At 38.5% G+C, this 15,446-nt stretch overlaps 1 protein-coding gene and 1 long non-coding RNA gene across 4 annotated transcripts in view; one reads left to right on the plus strand and one right to left on the minus strand.

The window, feature by feature from the left end:
- MFAP3L (microfibril associated protein 3 like) overlaps positions 1 to 15,039 on the plus strand; it is a 128,435-nt gene extending 113,396 nt beyond the window's left edge. The window contains exon 5 of the mRNA XM_058720913.1: positions 15,020 to 15,039. Coding sequence (XP_058576896.1) covers positions 15,020 to 15,024 — 5 coding nt within the window. The 3' untranslated portion in view covers positions 15,025 to 15,039. The remainder of the gene's footprint in view (positions 1 to 15,019) is intronic.
- Positions 1 to 15,446, minus strand: part of LOC131506869 (uncharacterized) — a 201,345-nt gene that overhangs the window by 76,652 nt on the left and 109,247 nt on the right. For 2 of the 3 annotated variants that reach the window (XR_009259200.1, XR_009259202.1), the window contains exon 4: positions 11,113 to 11,237. The exons of the other annotated variant lie outside the window; for it this stretch is intronic. This is a non-coding gene — a long non-coding RNA (uncharacterized LOC131506869). The remainder of the gene's footprint in view (positions 1 to 11,112; positions 11,238 to 15,446) is intronic. 3 annotated transcript variants of the gene reach the window in all.

The raw sequence follows: 15,446 nt of genomic DNA on the forward strand, positions 1-15,446 counted from the left end.
TGGTCTTTAAGGACTCTGAAATGCAATTAGAGAAAATAAGACAGATTCATGTAAAATTAAATAGCAATGAAATAATGGTTTAAGTCAAAAAAGAAAATCTGTCACAAGCAGAACACGATTAATTGCTAAACGGACCATCAGGCAATAATTGGTACAACCATTTAGAGGAAAGAGGGATCTATAAATATTTACAAGCTTTGGTAAACATAATCCACATATTGAGAGTTTCTACACAATTCTCTAAAACTAGAGGCAGGACAAAAGCAGTTATTTAAGAGAAAAATATGTCCTTGTTTCTACTGCAAAAGGACCTTGGGGAAGAAAAGCCAGAAGACACAGAAGATAAAGGGTCCATGGCAAAACTTTCAGAACTCTGTGAGAATGATTGGATGTGATTCGTTTTCCTTTTGAAAGTTTTTATTTCAGATTTAGCTTAAGGCCTGGGGAGCTCAGTATTTAAAATGTGTGAAAGAGATTATTTGAAGTGAAAACGTGGTATATTCTTTGGGTTTTATTTTATAAGTTAATATAAAATTACCTGAAAGAGCTGTGGTTTTTAAAAAGAAATCTTGAAGAATTTTAAATTTAAAACTGATAAATGGGAGCACTCTGGAAAAAATCTAAATTAAATAACTTCCAATTTAATTCTAATGTTTATCAGTGAGACAATTAAAGCCTTATGTTCTTCCAAGTTCCAATATGTGGGCAAAGGAGATGCTGATTAATAATACTACAGTTTTCTCTTTTAAATTTGCACCGCAGATAGCAGCCATGTGTACTTTCGATTAGATCAAATAAATTTGGATTTATAAAAAGCCTAGAAACGGAATGCCAAACTTAACCGGCACTTTGATGCGTTCCTATGCCAGAGTGGTGCCTCTTCCTTTGAACAGTTACCCTGGTGGTTTGTTAAGGAAAACATTTTATAGTCAAAACTATGATAGTATAAAAAGTATACCCCTATATGACTAAATAAGAAGGACTAATTATTTTATAGACCTTAATATGCAACCATTTTCACATGCATTTAATTCTTAAAACTACCTCTGGGGTAAATATTATTATTAAGCCCCCAATTCATAGATGAAAAATCAGCTCACAGAAGTTAGATGAATTATCTAGTAAGTTGCAGAATCATACTTAAATTCAGATACCCCAATTCTCACTTAAAGAGCTTACAACACACCATTGAAGGTGATTATCCTACTAGAAATATACACGCCCCTTCATGTCTACTGACTGTTGTGGGAAACTTGGTTAATCCTTCTAGGCTAATATTCAAGGCCTCAAGGGTTTGAAAATGTGACAACATTCTAAGACAAAGAATCCAAAGGGATGAAATTTGAGAAAAGCACTGGCTTTAGAGTCAGACAGGCAGCTAAACTTGACTTCCACCTTTTATTAGCAATTAAGATCTTCAGGAAGTTGTTCAACCTCTCTGGGCTTCAATTTCCTTATTTGTAAAATATGGGTAACAGGCCTTGGGTCATGGGGTAGTTGTGATCATCAGAGAAGATATTGTATACCAAGAGCTTAGTTAATGCCTAGAATTTAATATGTGCTCAATAAATGGTAAGTCTGCCACCATGATTCTTTCAAAAAATATATTGTGTTTTGGATGATGGGAATATTGGAAGAGAGAATGTGATTCCTGTCCTCATAAATAATATACTTTAGTAAGGTGTCTCTATAATTTGTAACATAAGCTCATTATGAAAAAATTTCTGAGTAACAGCCCCAATATATAAAGATATATATTACTTTATAAATTACATGCACATACTACTATACCAAAAATTATGCACCTTATAAAATATACATAATATATAACTTCAAAAGAACAAAAGAATAAACAATTAAGACCCACTGGATTATCTTGTAGACTCTTGGAAGTACATAGGTCATTTTGAAACCCATTGTTTTATACCAAGAGTCAGCAAACTTTTCTGGAAAGGTCCAGATAGTAAATATTTAAGGTTTGCAGACCATGCAAAGTCTCTGTTGCATTGTTTAAAATATTAGACAGTGTTTTAAAAATACAAAGCAATTATTAGCTCCAGGGCCATACAAAAGCAGGAGTTGGACTATAGTTTGCCTACCCTGTTTTAGACCGCAGACTATTCTAGAATAGATGATTCCAGACAATTAAGTAGAAAATAAACAAGCACTATGATTACTATTAATGAAATCAATTGTCAAATGCAATGGACAGTAAAAAAGAAGAGGTCAATTTCGGCTAAGATGGTCAGAGAAGGCCATGTTTAAGCTGAGATCTGAAGAGCAGAAAGGAGTCAGTCACAGAGTAGCAAAAGAAAACCTTCCCCGCAAAGAGAAAGTCTTGTAAGTAGATGGTGGAAAGTCTCAGGTGGAAAGAGCCTACTTGTTCAAGGACTGAAAGAAGTTTGCGCCTGGAACTTGTGAGCAAGAAAAGAGCAAGGTATGAGATGTGGTTTGGGAGTCTGGCAGGAGTCAGCTTTGGAATTTTTGAAAATGATTTTGATAAAGTAAAGCATTTGAAACAGAGCTGATAAAATCAGCAGGCTGTTTAAGTCTTGGGAATGTAGGCAAAGTGAAATAATAACCAGGAGGTCATGGGTCAAGGATTGGTTCCTGGGGCAAAAATCAAAGTTAAGGAGAAGTAGACTGCTTTGATTATGTCCTCAAGCTATTTAAGACAATTATTAAACTTGTAAGTTCTTTATTGCTATTCATCCTTGAAATAAAGTCACCACTGAGGCATATGCTGTTCTTTCATTAACCAAACTAAGTTTAGAACAAAATTCTTATATTCCCATGTACTCATTTTTAAGTTTCTTCTTTTCAGATTAAAATTGCATTAAAATGCCTTCCTTGGAAGGCTACATAAGAAATAAATAACACTGTTGCCTCCAGGGAGGGAAACTAGAGGTCTGTAGCACAGAGGTAGGAGGGAGACGATATGCCACATATCTTACTGTACCTCCAGGTTTTTGAACCATGTGGCTCTAGTACCTATTCAAAAAGCAAGTAAATAAAATTAAACTCAAATGGAAATTTTTTAACTGCATTCATTGTGTGCAGATCAAGAAAAATGAAAGAGTTCCCTAAAAATTCATTTGACTGGGAAAGCATGGCAGTTTGCCATTCCAATATTTTCAAGACACAAGTACGGTGACAACTTTGCAAAGTATGTGTATACATATAACAGCAATACCTAGAAAATGTATAAATTAATGAAACAGTTTAGTCTAACAGAGAATGGAAGTACAGGCAGCATTTTGAAAGTCAAGTTATACTTTTGAAAACAATTTGGCAGTTCCTCAAAAAGTTAGAGTTAGCATATAATCCAGCACTTCTACTCCTAGGTATATACCCAAAAGAAATGAAAATACACAACCACATAAAACTTGTACACAAATGTTTATAGTAATATTACTCATAGTAGTCAAAAATAAAAAACAACCCAATTGTCCCTCAAGTGATGAAGAGATGAATAAAATGTGGTACATTCGTGCAGTGGACTATAATTAGTCACTAACATGAAATAAAGTACTGAGAAATGCTACAACATGGATGAACCTTGAATGCACTATACTAACTGATAAAAGCTAGTGACAACAAACCACATAAAATACGGTTCCATTTCTATAAAATGCCCATAATAGACAAATTCATAGAAACAAAAAGGAGATTAGTGGTGGCCTAGGGCTGGTTGAAGGAAGGCAGATGGGGAGTGAATGCTAGTGGGTATTGAGTTTCTTTTAGGAGGCATAAAAATGTTTGAAGATTAAATAGTTGTGATAGTTGCATAATCCTCTGATATATTAAAAACCATTGAATTTTACACTTTAACCATTGAATTTTTTAGACTGTGGAATTATAAAAGGCTACTTAACTATTGTATTGTAATTCAATTAGATTAACTGACATTTAAAATCAAAGACTAATAGGGGCACCTGGGTGGCTCAGTTGGTTAGGTGTCGGACTTTGGCTCAGGTCATGATCTCACAGTTCGTGAGTTTGAGCCCCCCACCCCGTCAGTCTCTGGAATCTGCCTTGGATTTTGTGTCTCCCTCTCTCTGCCCCTCCCCGGTTGCACTCTCTCTCTCACTCTATCTCAAAAATAAATAAACATTAAAAAAATATTTTAAAAAATCAAAGACTAATAATGTCAAGGTATGAACACTTGGATTTATCAAAATGAAAACCAATAGGATATCTTTTGTTACAAAAGATTTAGTTTGGATTTTTTACTTATTAAGCTGAAAGTATGACCTCCATGGAGTTAGTTAGTCTGGAACACATCAAGTTGCCTGCAGTGATCTGCTCTCCGAACTGCACTTGATTGTGCAAGGTAGTGGGCCAGAGGTGAAAACATTTCAAAACCATAAACAGTCCTGAAATCAATAAAAATGGCCTCTAGGAAGCACTTTGATACATACAGATACTCAACTTGTGTGTGCCAGGACTACAATTCTCTTCTGCCCATGAACACAAGTCACAGGTCATGAAACTGCAGAAAATCTGCAAACAGATCATCTACTTGGGGATAGTGAAGAGTTTTGGCAGCATGCATATTTATAGCTGATTCCTATAAATTGCCCTCCATTCCTCACAAATTGTTTTACTGACATAGATGGCCAATTTCCTTTGTGTTGTAAAACATCCCAGCTTTTTTGCGTTATATAGTCTCGTTTTGCCAATTTTATAAGCTCCTAAAATTAGTCTTCGAGAGATTCTTGTGGTAACTGATAACAGCACATACTAACCACAGTGACTCTTACTCTTGCCATACAAAATACTTCCAAATGAGTTATCATATATGGTCAAATTCAAATTCCCTATAGGAAAATTCAGTGACTATCTACTCTTCTCTCTAAAGTTAACAGTTTTAATTTCACAAGTTTATAAAAGCAGATACTCCCAATAATAATTTGTTCAAGGTATTTTGCAAGCTTTTCAGGGGCAGAATTGCAAACTAAAACAAATGTTATTTATTCAGTTCATATTTAAAGGTAGAGAAGTGTGAAGTAGGAAGGAACTTGTTACTAATGTTCGGTGGGAGTCATATATTTACTAACACCATATAAACCATTAAAAGGCAAATAATGAAAAAACAAACAAAAATAAATAAAAATAAAAGGCAAATAATGATTCACAGTAGCTCTCATAAAAACATAATTTATATCTTTAGTCTGGGCCTCTTTCTTGTAATCCAGCCCTATCTTGTATCCATCTATTCTATTCAACTGTCTATATAACATTCCATATGGTGTCTAATAGACATTCCAACCTTACAGGTCCAAAGACCAGCTGCTGGTCTTTGTCCCCACACCAACTCCTCCTGAAGTTGTCCCCACCCCAGTTAAGGACAGCTCAATTCTTTGAGAGGCTTAGACCAAAAACCCTGGTGGCAATCTTAACTCTACTCCCTCCTTCACACCCCACATCCAATCTGTAGCAAATCCTTTTGGCTTTACTTTCAATATTTACAGAATTTGACCTCAGGATTTTCACCACATCTACCGCCACCTTCCTAATTCATGCCACCATCAAATCTTACCTGAATGTCTGGAGGAGCCTCATAACACGCTCACTCTTACTAACAGGGATATCGCTAGCCCATACAGTACCTTTGTGTAAATTAGAAAAAAAAAATATCTTTCTCCAAGACATGGATTTCCATCTGCCAGAACACTGTAGAAATAAATATATAAAGCCATGATGTGTACAATGTCATGGCCCTCCCTTAGACGTGGCATGCTTGTACTGCACTCAACATGCATAAATGTACAAGATTCCTTGATTATTGGCATATTATACTTTTATTTACTTATATTGTTTATTGTCTGTTCCCCCAATAAAGTTCAATATTTGTAAAGGCATGAATTTTTGTGTCTTGTTCGTTGTTGTAGCCCTATCACCTTAAACAATGCCTGGCACATAAAAAGTAATCAATTAATGTTAATTTTAAAAATGTCCAAAGAACAAAACAATCACATCCCCACAACCCCTAGGAATGAGTTACTAGCAGGATAACCTAAATATTCTTCTGAAATCACTTCATTAGAGGCACATCTCCAAGTACTCTTTATGAGGAAAGACTACCTGAAAATATAATTTCTTTGAGTTGTTAGTTCTATTGTAATGAACACTGCCATGATTCTTTACACTTTTAATAATTTGTAAGCTTCAGCTATTGGAAGCAAGGTGTAATAGAAAGAGAACTGGATTGGGAGATGGGCAAAAGGGCCTTTGTGTTACTCAGAGTTCTCCAGAGTTCTCCGGATTCTCTAGGGAATCTCTCTATATACACATATAGAGGTTTATTTTAAGAAATTGTCTCACGTGATTGTGGAAGTTGACAGGTCAGAATTTGCAGAGAAGGCTGGCAGACTAGAGACCCAGGGAAGAGTTGGTATTGCAGCTCCAGTCTGGAAGCAATCTGAAGGCAGAATTCCCTCTTCCTATTGGGACCTTAGTCTTTTCTCTTAAGGGCTTCAATTGATTAGATGAGGCCCACCGCCTTTACTCAAGGTATGAAGATCATCTGCTTTCCTCAAAGTATACTCATTTAAATATTAATATCATTTTTAAAAATACCATTACAGCAACATCTAGACTGGCATTTGACCAAATACCTGGGTACTGTGACTTAGCCAAACTGATACACAAAATTTGCCATTACAGCCTCCAAGTCTAGCATGTGGACAATCATGGAGGCCTAAAAGAATGGGCAATGTTGGGTAGAAATCTAATTGTTCCACATGGAGAACAAGAAAAGGGTAGGATTGACAGATGGGGCCCTTGCCAATTCTTCTCTGGTCTTGAAAAGAGTCACCATACCTCATTATGACCCTTAACAAAACTTTAACAAAAGGTTGGGATGTTCAGGGGAAAGTGTAACAAACAGATTTATTTACAACTGTTAATAGAAGGGACTGATCTTAGACCCCAGAGGCCCAACCCAATCCTTAAATCCCTACTGAGTACTCAGGATAGTTCAATCTTTACCTAAGGGATACCCCGCTTCACCAAAACCCCACATTATCAGTCTAGGTCCAATTCAGTGAGCACCTTCAAAAAAAATTTTCTCAAGTGCCTATCTTTGGTTTATCTTCCCCAGAATGACTGACAGTAGGAACAGTCAACCTCTCCAAATAAAACACCACCTTTTACTCTCAAAAGTGTAAAATAAGATGGATCAAATAAGATAAAAAGAAGTATCCACAGGATAGTTCTCAATATCTAATATCTGAGCAATTCATTCTTCTTTTCTAATGTTTATTTATTTATTTATTTTGAGAGAGAGAATACACACCAGAAGGGGAGGGAAAAGAGAGTGAGGGGAAAGGGAGAGAGAGAATCCCAAGCAGGCTCCATGCTGACAGTGAACCAAGAGACCATGACCTGAGCTGAAATCATGAGTCCCATGTTTACCCGACTGAGCCACTCAGGCGCCCCTGAGTGATTCATTCTTAAGAAATATCAACATGGGACATTGACATCTTGGTTCTGGCTGCACTGTACTTTTATAGTCTTTCCTCCAGAGTGGCTTGAAGAGATTAAAACAGCATATTTCTCCATTCATGATCTAGCTGAAGATCTTACTTCCCATACACAAATGTTTAGAAAAATAATCCACCATATATCCAGATTTGCTGCTGGGAAGAATGTCTTAAACTCTGCAGGAGCCTAGCCCTGCTAACATAATGGAAGCTATAGAGCATAGAGCTTTAGAATGTGAGCTTTGGAATTACACTACTTGGGTTGAAATCCCAATTCTACCAGTTACTTGTCTATGTGACCTTGGGCATGTTATTGAACCTTTCTGTGCATCTATTTTGTCAATAGTAAGGGATTGTAAAAGAGTTAGTATGAATGTTAAATCAACATACAGAAAAAGCCTAGAAGAGTATCTGGCACATAGGATATGGCTCCATAAATATTCATTGTAAGTATTATATTATTAAATAGGGCATATAATATCCCACTCTGCAGCACTTTCACTTGGAATATCTCATCAGTTTCAGCCATTCACAAGAATAATATTTACATCATTACTACTTCTATTATTCTGCATAACCAAAAGTGACTATCAGAATGGTATCTCTAAACAAAGGGAATCTCCCAAAGATAAATTCCAACCTCCATCCCCAGAAGGCAAAAATAAACATATGCGTGCGCACACACACACTCTCTCTCTCTCTCTCTCTCTCTCTCTCTCTCTCTCTGTCTGTCTGCTGGTAACCCTCCCAACAGAATTTTCAAATTCAAACAAATTTTTAAAAACCTGATTTCACTGAACACCTTGTTAAGGAATTTTGGACTTCAGTCTAATAGTGATAAGGACCCAGTGCAGAATTTTAAATAAAGTGTGACTTGATCGAGTTTGGGTTTTGAGAAGTTCACTCTAGCAGCAGTATGGAGGACAGCTGGGAGTGGCTGTTGAGGAAGAGGTCCAAGTGCAAAGCTAATTCAGTTATCCAGACAAGAAATAAAAATGACAAAACCAAAGCAACGACTGTAGAAATTGTGCCAAATGATCTTCCATGGTCATCAAACCTCCAAAATACTACATTCAGTAATTACCTGCTTTTTATTTTATTCTCATAACATGTGACTTGTGTGCATCAAAAGTGGAGCGCCTGGGTGGCTCAGTTGGTTATGCGTCCAACTTCGGCTCAGGTCATGGTCTCAGACCTTGTGAGTTGAAGCCCCACGTTGGGCTCTGTGCTGACAGCTCAGAGCCTGGAGCCTGCTTCCGGATTCTGTGTCTCCCTCTCTCTCTGCCCCTCCCTTGCTCATTCTCTGTCTCTCAAAAATAAATAAACGTTTAAAAAAATTTTTTTTAAGTGATGTTCATTGCATGGGCATAAACACTTGGTTTCCAGATGTCAGACAGAAACATATGAGCAAATGTCAGCTATTAATTTATCTTGAACTTCATAATCAAGAATTGTTTTACTTTCCACAATAATGATTACCCTAGACCAAAAGTCAGTATTGAAAATTGAAAATTATTATGGAGAGAGCCCAAATGTTCATCGACTGTTGAATGGGTAAGTACACACACACACACACACACACACACACACACACACACACACAATGGAATATTACTCAGCCATCAAAAAGAATGAAATCTTGCCATTTGCAACAATGTGAATGGACCTAGAGTGTATTATGCCAAGTGAAATAAGTCAGTCAGAGAAAGACAAATACATATGATTTCACTCATATGTGGAATTTAAGAAGCAAAACAGATGAACATAGGGGAAGGGAAGGAAAAATAATATAAGATAAAAACTGGGAGGGAGGCAAACCACAAGAGACTTTAAAACACAGAGAATAAACTGAGGGTTGCTGGAGGGGAGGTGGGTGGGGGGATGGGCTAAATGGGTGATGAGCATTAAGGAGGAGGGCACTTGTTGGGATGAGCACTGGGTGTTGTATGTAAGTGATGAATCACTAAATTCTACTCCTGAAACCATTATTACACTGTATGTTAACTAACTTGAATTTAAATTAAAAAATAAAATAAAATAGAACTTTTAAATAAATTTTAAAAAAGAAAATTGAAAATTATTACATCATACCACCTTCCTCTATCCCACAACTCCCAGGACCTGGGCCTGAGGTTCTGAGAATCAGACACAACTCCAAAGGGTCAGCAGAGTGAGGGACAAGAGGGGGCTAAAGCCCTCTGTCAGAAAGAACCATTGTTGCTGGCACCCCATTTTTTTTTTTTTTTTTTTAAATTTTTTTCCCAACGTTTTTTATTTATTTTTGGGACAGAGAGAGACAGAGCATGAACGGGGGAGGGGCAGAGAGAGAGGGAGACACAGAATCGGAAACAGGCTCCAGGCTCCGAGCCATCGGCCCAGAGCCTGATGCGGGGCTCGAACTCACGGACCGCGAGATCGTGACCTGGCTGAAGTCGGACGCTTAACCGACTGCGCCACCCAGGCGCCCCGCTGGCACCCCATTTTTATCTTCTGAGGTCACCAGGGATTAGCCTGACAGCTGCCCTTATATTACAGGACACAATCCAATTGCCAAGTCTTTCTTTTGTCCTTCTTTCCATAAAGCAAGTACAGAATCAAGGAATTATCTCTTCAGAAATATGCTGCATAAACATTACTTCTTTTTTGGCTACTTAAATTCTTTTTAATGAATAATTTCATTAGCTAAAATCTTATTCCTATAGAATAAATAAGAGAAGCATGGAGAAGAACAGAAGCGTACCAGTGTCACTCAGTTAATCAGCATCCCCATTGACCATATACCAACATGACAGCTAGTACAATTAATTGGTAGATGTTCAGTGAGACCTTGAGTTTCAATCCAGGACTCCATCAGATATTGTTTTCATAAACAAAAGATAAGCCAATCCCATCTTTTGGGAGATAGGAAAGTAGAGGAAAAAAGACAATAAATGTTAAATTAAATAATCTGAGAAGTGAGAATTATGTGAAATAAGTAAAAATTTTAATCATCAAAGCCAGAAAACCATTATAGTTTTATGCTCCCTTTTAGCAAATAATGTTCTCACTGATTTTTCATAAAACGAGAAATTCCATATACAATATTTTTCCAGTTTCAAGAAATTTTGTACATCAATTATTTATAAAGCAATGTTTTCTACAGCAAGCAAGCCCCTCTTTACCTTATTTTTCCCATGACCATATCTCCAAGATTTTCTTTTTATCTTTCATGGTAAAAGAAAGTAGTAACTCTTGTGACTAATGTCCCAAGATACAAACTCTCAAATAAACAAACACAAACTATGCAACACTGCATGATAGAAAACATTTTTCTGGAAAGAAAATATTAATCTTATCTGGCACATCCTAATATATTTTTGGCAATAAATTCTGCTTTTCTCATCCATTAGATTTTCTTCATGGGTCTTTTTGTTTAAATAGATACATAGTGGCTTAAATAAATAAACCAGGTCTTCACATCCACACTTTCAAGTATCATCTGTCTCTTTAGAAAAAATGCGCTGACAAAGACTGAGCTGGTTCTATTGTTAGATTTCTTTTTTTTTTTTTATACTTCCTGACTGTTGCCATCCCTCAATATGCCCAAGAATCAAAACAAATAAACACATGTTCCAAGGGCATTTACCTGGGAAGGGTTTTGTTCCTCAGAAGGACAAAGTGTTTCTCAGATCCAGCATTCCCAGGGGGCTGATTAGAAATGAGCTTACAAGACACATACACATACGCTCACTCATATGTTCTTCCCATAAACTGAAACAATAAAGAAGAAGGTCAAAACATCTCTCCTCCACTGGGAAAAGATGGTATGTCATTTTTAAGAAAAACTAAAGTTTGTGATTTTTTTCCCCTTTGAGCATCTCACTAAAATTGGCATTTCCATTATACTTCTAAACAGGAGCTTCAGCACCACTTTGCACTCTTAGTTCAAGAAAAGTCACAGAACAGGATGCAAGCTAGAAAGCGCTTCTGAGTTGTAAATGGGAAAGCACAGATTATTTAAAATCCTAAACCAAGCTGACAATCATATTCATCATTTACTGGGCATTTGCTATGTACCAGGCTTTGTACTAGGGGCTTATATATGTTATAATTGGACAATAATCTAGTAAAATGGGTGTAATCCACATGGTTTACAGAACACAAAAGCCAGGCTAAAGAAGTCAAGTAATTTTCCCAAGATAACACAACCAATAAATAACCAGACCTAGATTCAAAGCCCTATCTCTTCAGCCCTTTAATCCACAAATATTTGATAAATGCCTTCTATGACCCAGGCACTGTTCTAGGACCTGGTAATATAGCAGGAAGCTTACATTCAGGTAGGGGAAAAAGACAATAGACAAATATATGTGTATGTGTGTATATACAAATAGATCTAGATCCAGTTGTGTAGTCAGGGAATGAGGATTATCACAAAGGTAAATGAAGCAGATTGAGAGGACAGTGACAGAACAAGGGGCACCATTTTGGATGAGGTGCCCTGGGAAGGCTTCTCAGGGAAGATAAAGCCCAAGCAGGCCAGAATGAAGGCCCCTTCCTCTTTCAGGGGAAGCAGACTTCCAAGCAGAGGGAAGAGTGTGACTGAAGGCTGAGGGGGTGGCGGTGGGTGTAGCATGCCGGAGTTAACAATCGCAGAGATGTGGGGTTAAACAATCAGCAAGAGGGAGCAGGACAGGAGATGAGGCTGGAGGTACAGCCGATGGAAAGAACCCTGGATCCTACTGTAAATACATGAGAAGAAGCTGAGGAGTTGGGAGCAGTGGATGAGATCATCTGTTTCACTCCAAAGCCACCTACCAGTCCCTGCTTCACCTCCGTCCCCAGAGGAGGCAATTTCCCCTCTCACTTGCTCAGAACCTGCCTCTGCCCTAGGACTCACAGTCTGTTTCCCTGATGACAATCTTATAGCTACAAAGCCATCGGTGGCTTTTTACTGCTGTCCTTCCTTCTCCCCTATGGAAATTTATAAGCCTGTACCTCCTCTGCTAAGGGCAGCTTTCTGAGTCTTCCCTGGAAATCACCACCCCAAGTTGACTAAAGAAGACTAGAACAGACTTTCCAGGACACATCCCCATGGCTGCCGCTACTCTGTAAATACAACATCCCCACCAATTTTGTGCCTTGATCTTCTTCATCATGGAGCCCCTATAGTGCTCTGGATACACCTAGGAGCTGGGGAAACAGCAGGGAAAAAGATAAAAGTCCATCTCCACACCGAGTTTACAGTCTATGTGCATCTATGTAGTGATTCTCAATCAGGAAAGCATGAGAAGGCCTTGTAGCTTGAAAAAGTGATTGAAATAAAATATTTGCTTTGTTTTTAGTCACACTACTTTATTTTTTTAGTGTTTATTTTTGAGAGAGAGAGAGAGAGAGAGAGAGAGCAAGCAGGGGAGGGGCAGAGAAAGAGGGAGACACAGAATCCAAAGCAGGCTCCAGGCTGTGAGCTGTCAGCACAGAGCCTGATGTGGAGCTTGAACTCACAAACCATGAGATCATGACGTAAGCTGAAGTTGGACACTTAACCAACAGAGCCACCCAGGCGCCCCTATTTTGTTTATTTCAAGATATGAAATAACTTTAAAGGAGAGCATGCTTTGTGCACGCCAGGAGAAAATAGGCTTTAAAAGGCTGAAAACAGTGGAATGGAGAGCTTCAGTAGTAAGTGCTTTATTTTTGTTATGGAAACTGAGATAGTAACTAAAGCAGGAATTTCAAATGATAAAACAGGGGAACTGTCATGAAACCCACTAGGGAGACGACTTGAGGGCAAGAAGAATCTTCTCAGATCACCCACTAATTCCTCCTCATGCACAGGGTCTGACCCCATTCAAACATAGGACTTTGTGCATCCCTGACTCAGTGGTTTACATCTTCTGTTCTTACTGGTGCTGCTTTGAGGTACTTCTCTGGCCAAAATCATTAGATATTCCCATGAAGCTATATTTTGCCTTTTTTCTTTATTAAAAAACTAATTTTGGGGGCGCCTGGATGGCGCAGTCGGTTGGGCGTTCGACTTCAGCCAGGTCACTATCTCGCGGTCCGTGAGTTCGAGCCCCGCGTCGGGCTCTGGGCTGATGGCTCGGAGCCTGGAGCCTGTTTCCGATTCTGTGTCTCCCTCTCTCTCTGCCCCTCCCCCGTTCATGCTCTGTCTCTCTCTGTCCCAAAAATAAATAAAAAACGTTGAAAAAAAAATTAAAAAAAAAAAAAAACTAATTTTAAGGGCAGGGCAATCTAGACAGCTTGCTTTGTTATACTTATCCTTCAGAGCACACAGCACAGTGCAGGTCACATACCAGAGACCTCAAAGTTATTGGTCAATTCATTTCCTCATCTCCTACTTGTCAACTGCCTGTAGGCCTATATGTGTGATATATCATATATCAATTATACATGTATATGTGAATATGTACATATTATATTTGTGTGTGTACATCTATATCAATATATCTTTTAGCTTATAACATTGCTCATGGCCATTATCCCAACAGATTTTGGGCCTTGATTTTTTTTTTTCCTCATGGAGCAAGATTAACTCAGAATCACAGTCATAGCTACACCTTCCAGGGCAAGCACCTTCCAGTGTTTGTCTAGGATGGGCAAAGTATTTTCTGGACATTGGTCCCCAATGTTTCTTTCTTACATCCTTTCAGAAACTAAACATTATCAAGGAAAATTTCCCAGTCTCTAAAATCCCTGGAGGGAGTTGAGGTGGAGAAGGTGAAGGGGGAGCCTCTGACCCCACCCTCCCCCTGCTGACACAGACACTGCCTTCTCAATGCTTCCCCCACCAGGACTCCCTGGAGCACAAGTGTCCCCCAGCCTACTCCCTGGAGAACTAAACCCGAGAGAAAAGCAACCCAGTTAGAGACCAGATTGATGCCCGAGAAAGAGATTTAAACTGGGACATTTTTATCCTTCAGCTGTTGGATATGGAAAACAAATACACATTCCACTCTCTCCAAGAACAGGTGAAGGTATTTCATAAGCAAATGGTCAGCTGGGTGGCTTTAGGCTGAGTTTCCCACCCCTTCTGCATCCCTTCTTGTCCCTTCTCTTCTTTCTGGCAGTAAATTCCTAGCCCTAAGTGTTCTTTACAACTCACACTTTCTACCAGTATTTACTGAGGAGCCCACAATGTGCCCTGTGCTTGCTGCTGTGTGACTATAAAAGACATTTATCAACAATATGGTCCTGGAATTGCTTACATTCCAGGTGGAAAATAAAAACAAGAAACAAACATATACAGAAGCTGTGCAATAATGACTTAAAAGAGTCCAGAAGTGTCGGTGGAAGGCACTGTGGACGATAGAGACCTAAGCTGAACTTGGAAGGGTGAATGGCATTTGTACACAGGAGTGGCTCATGGACCATTCCCAGTGAGGCAAGGGTGGGGCATGCACAAGAGGAGTGGGAAGGTCAGTGAACAGACCTGTCGGATTCCATCAGAGGTAACAGCATGAGCATTCATGTGTGGATATGTCCGATTTGTAATACCTGCATATTCTTCTTCTTTCCTCCTCTCTCTCAAGGGTAGGTGAATGGAAGCACACAATGCAGAATGATTCATAACTTCTCAAGGAGAAGCTGGCATAATTCAATATAGGGAGATATCCCAAATCAATATTATCACTCCCCCAGAGAAAAATCACAGACACTCCTCAAAGTGAGAAATAAATGGAACCAGAAGTAGATGTCACTCCACCCACAAAGCAACAAGAGGAAAATCTCAAGATGCTATTATTTCTTCTTCTCTCCTCTCTTTCCCCTACCTTCACTGGAGATGTTTGCTCTTTCAGCTCTTGCTTTCTGCTTTTGTATACCATCTACCCCTATAGGATTTCAAAGAATATGCATAAACTCTGAATCATAAGACTAAAATGAGCACCATTCCGAGAACTTGAATGTGCCATGGAGATTCACAGCCAGGATATGTGTAGGCTGGCTGAAAGTGAGGAC

Source organism: Neofelis nebulosa, chromosome 3, assembly GCF_028018385.1.
Source record: "Neofelis nebulosa isolate mNeoNeb1 chromosome 3, mNeoNeb1.pri, whole genome shotgun sequence".
Classification (NCBI taxonomy): Eukaryota; Metazoa; Chordata; class Mammalia; order Carnivora; family Felidae; genus Neofelis; species Neofelis nebulosa.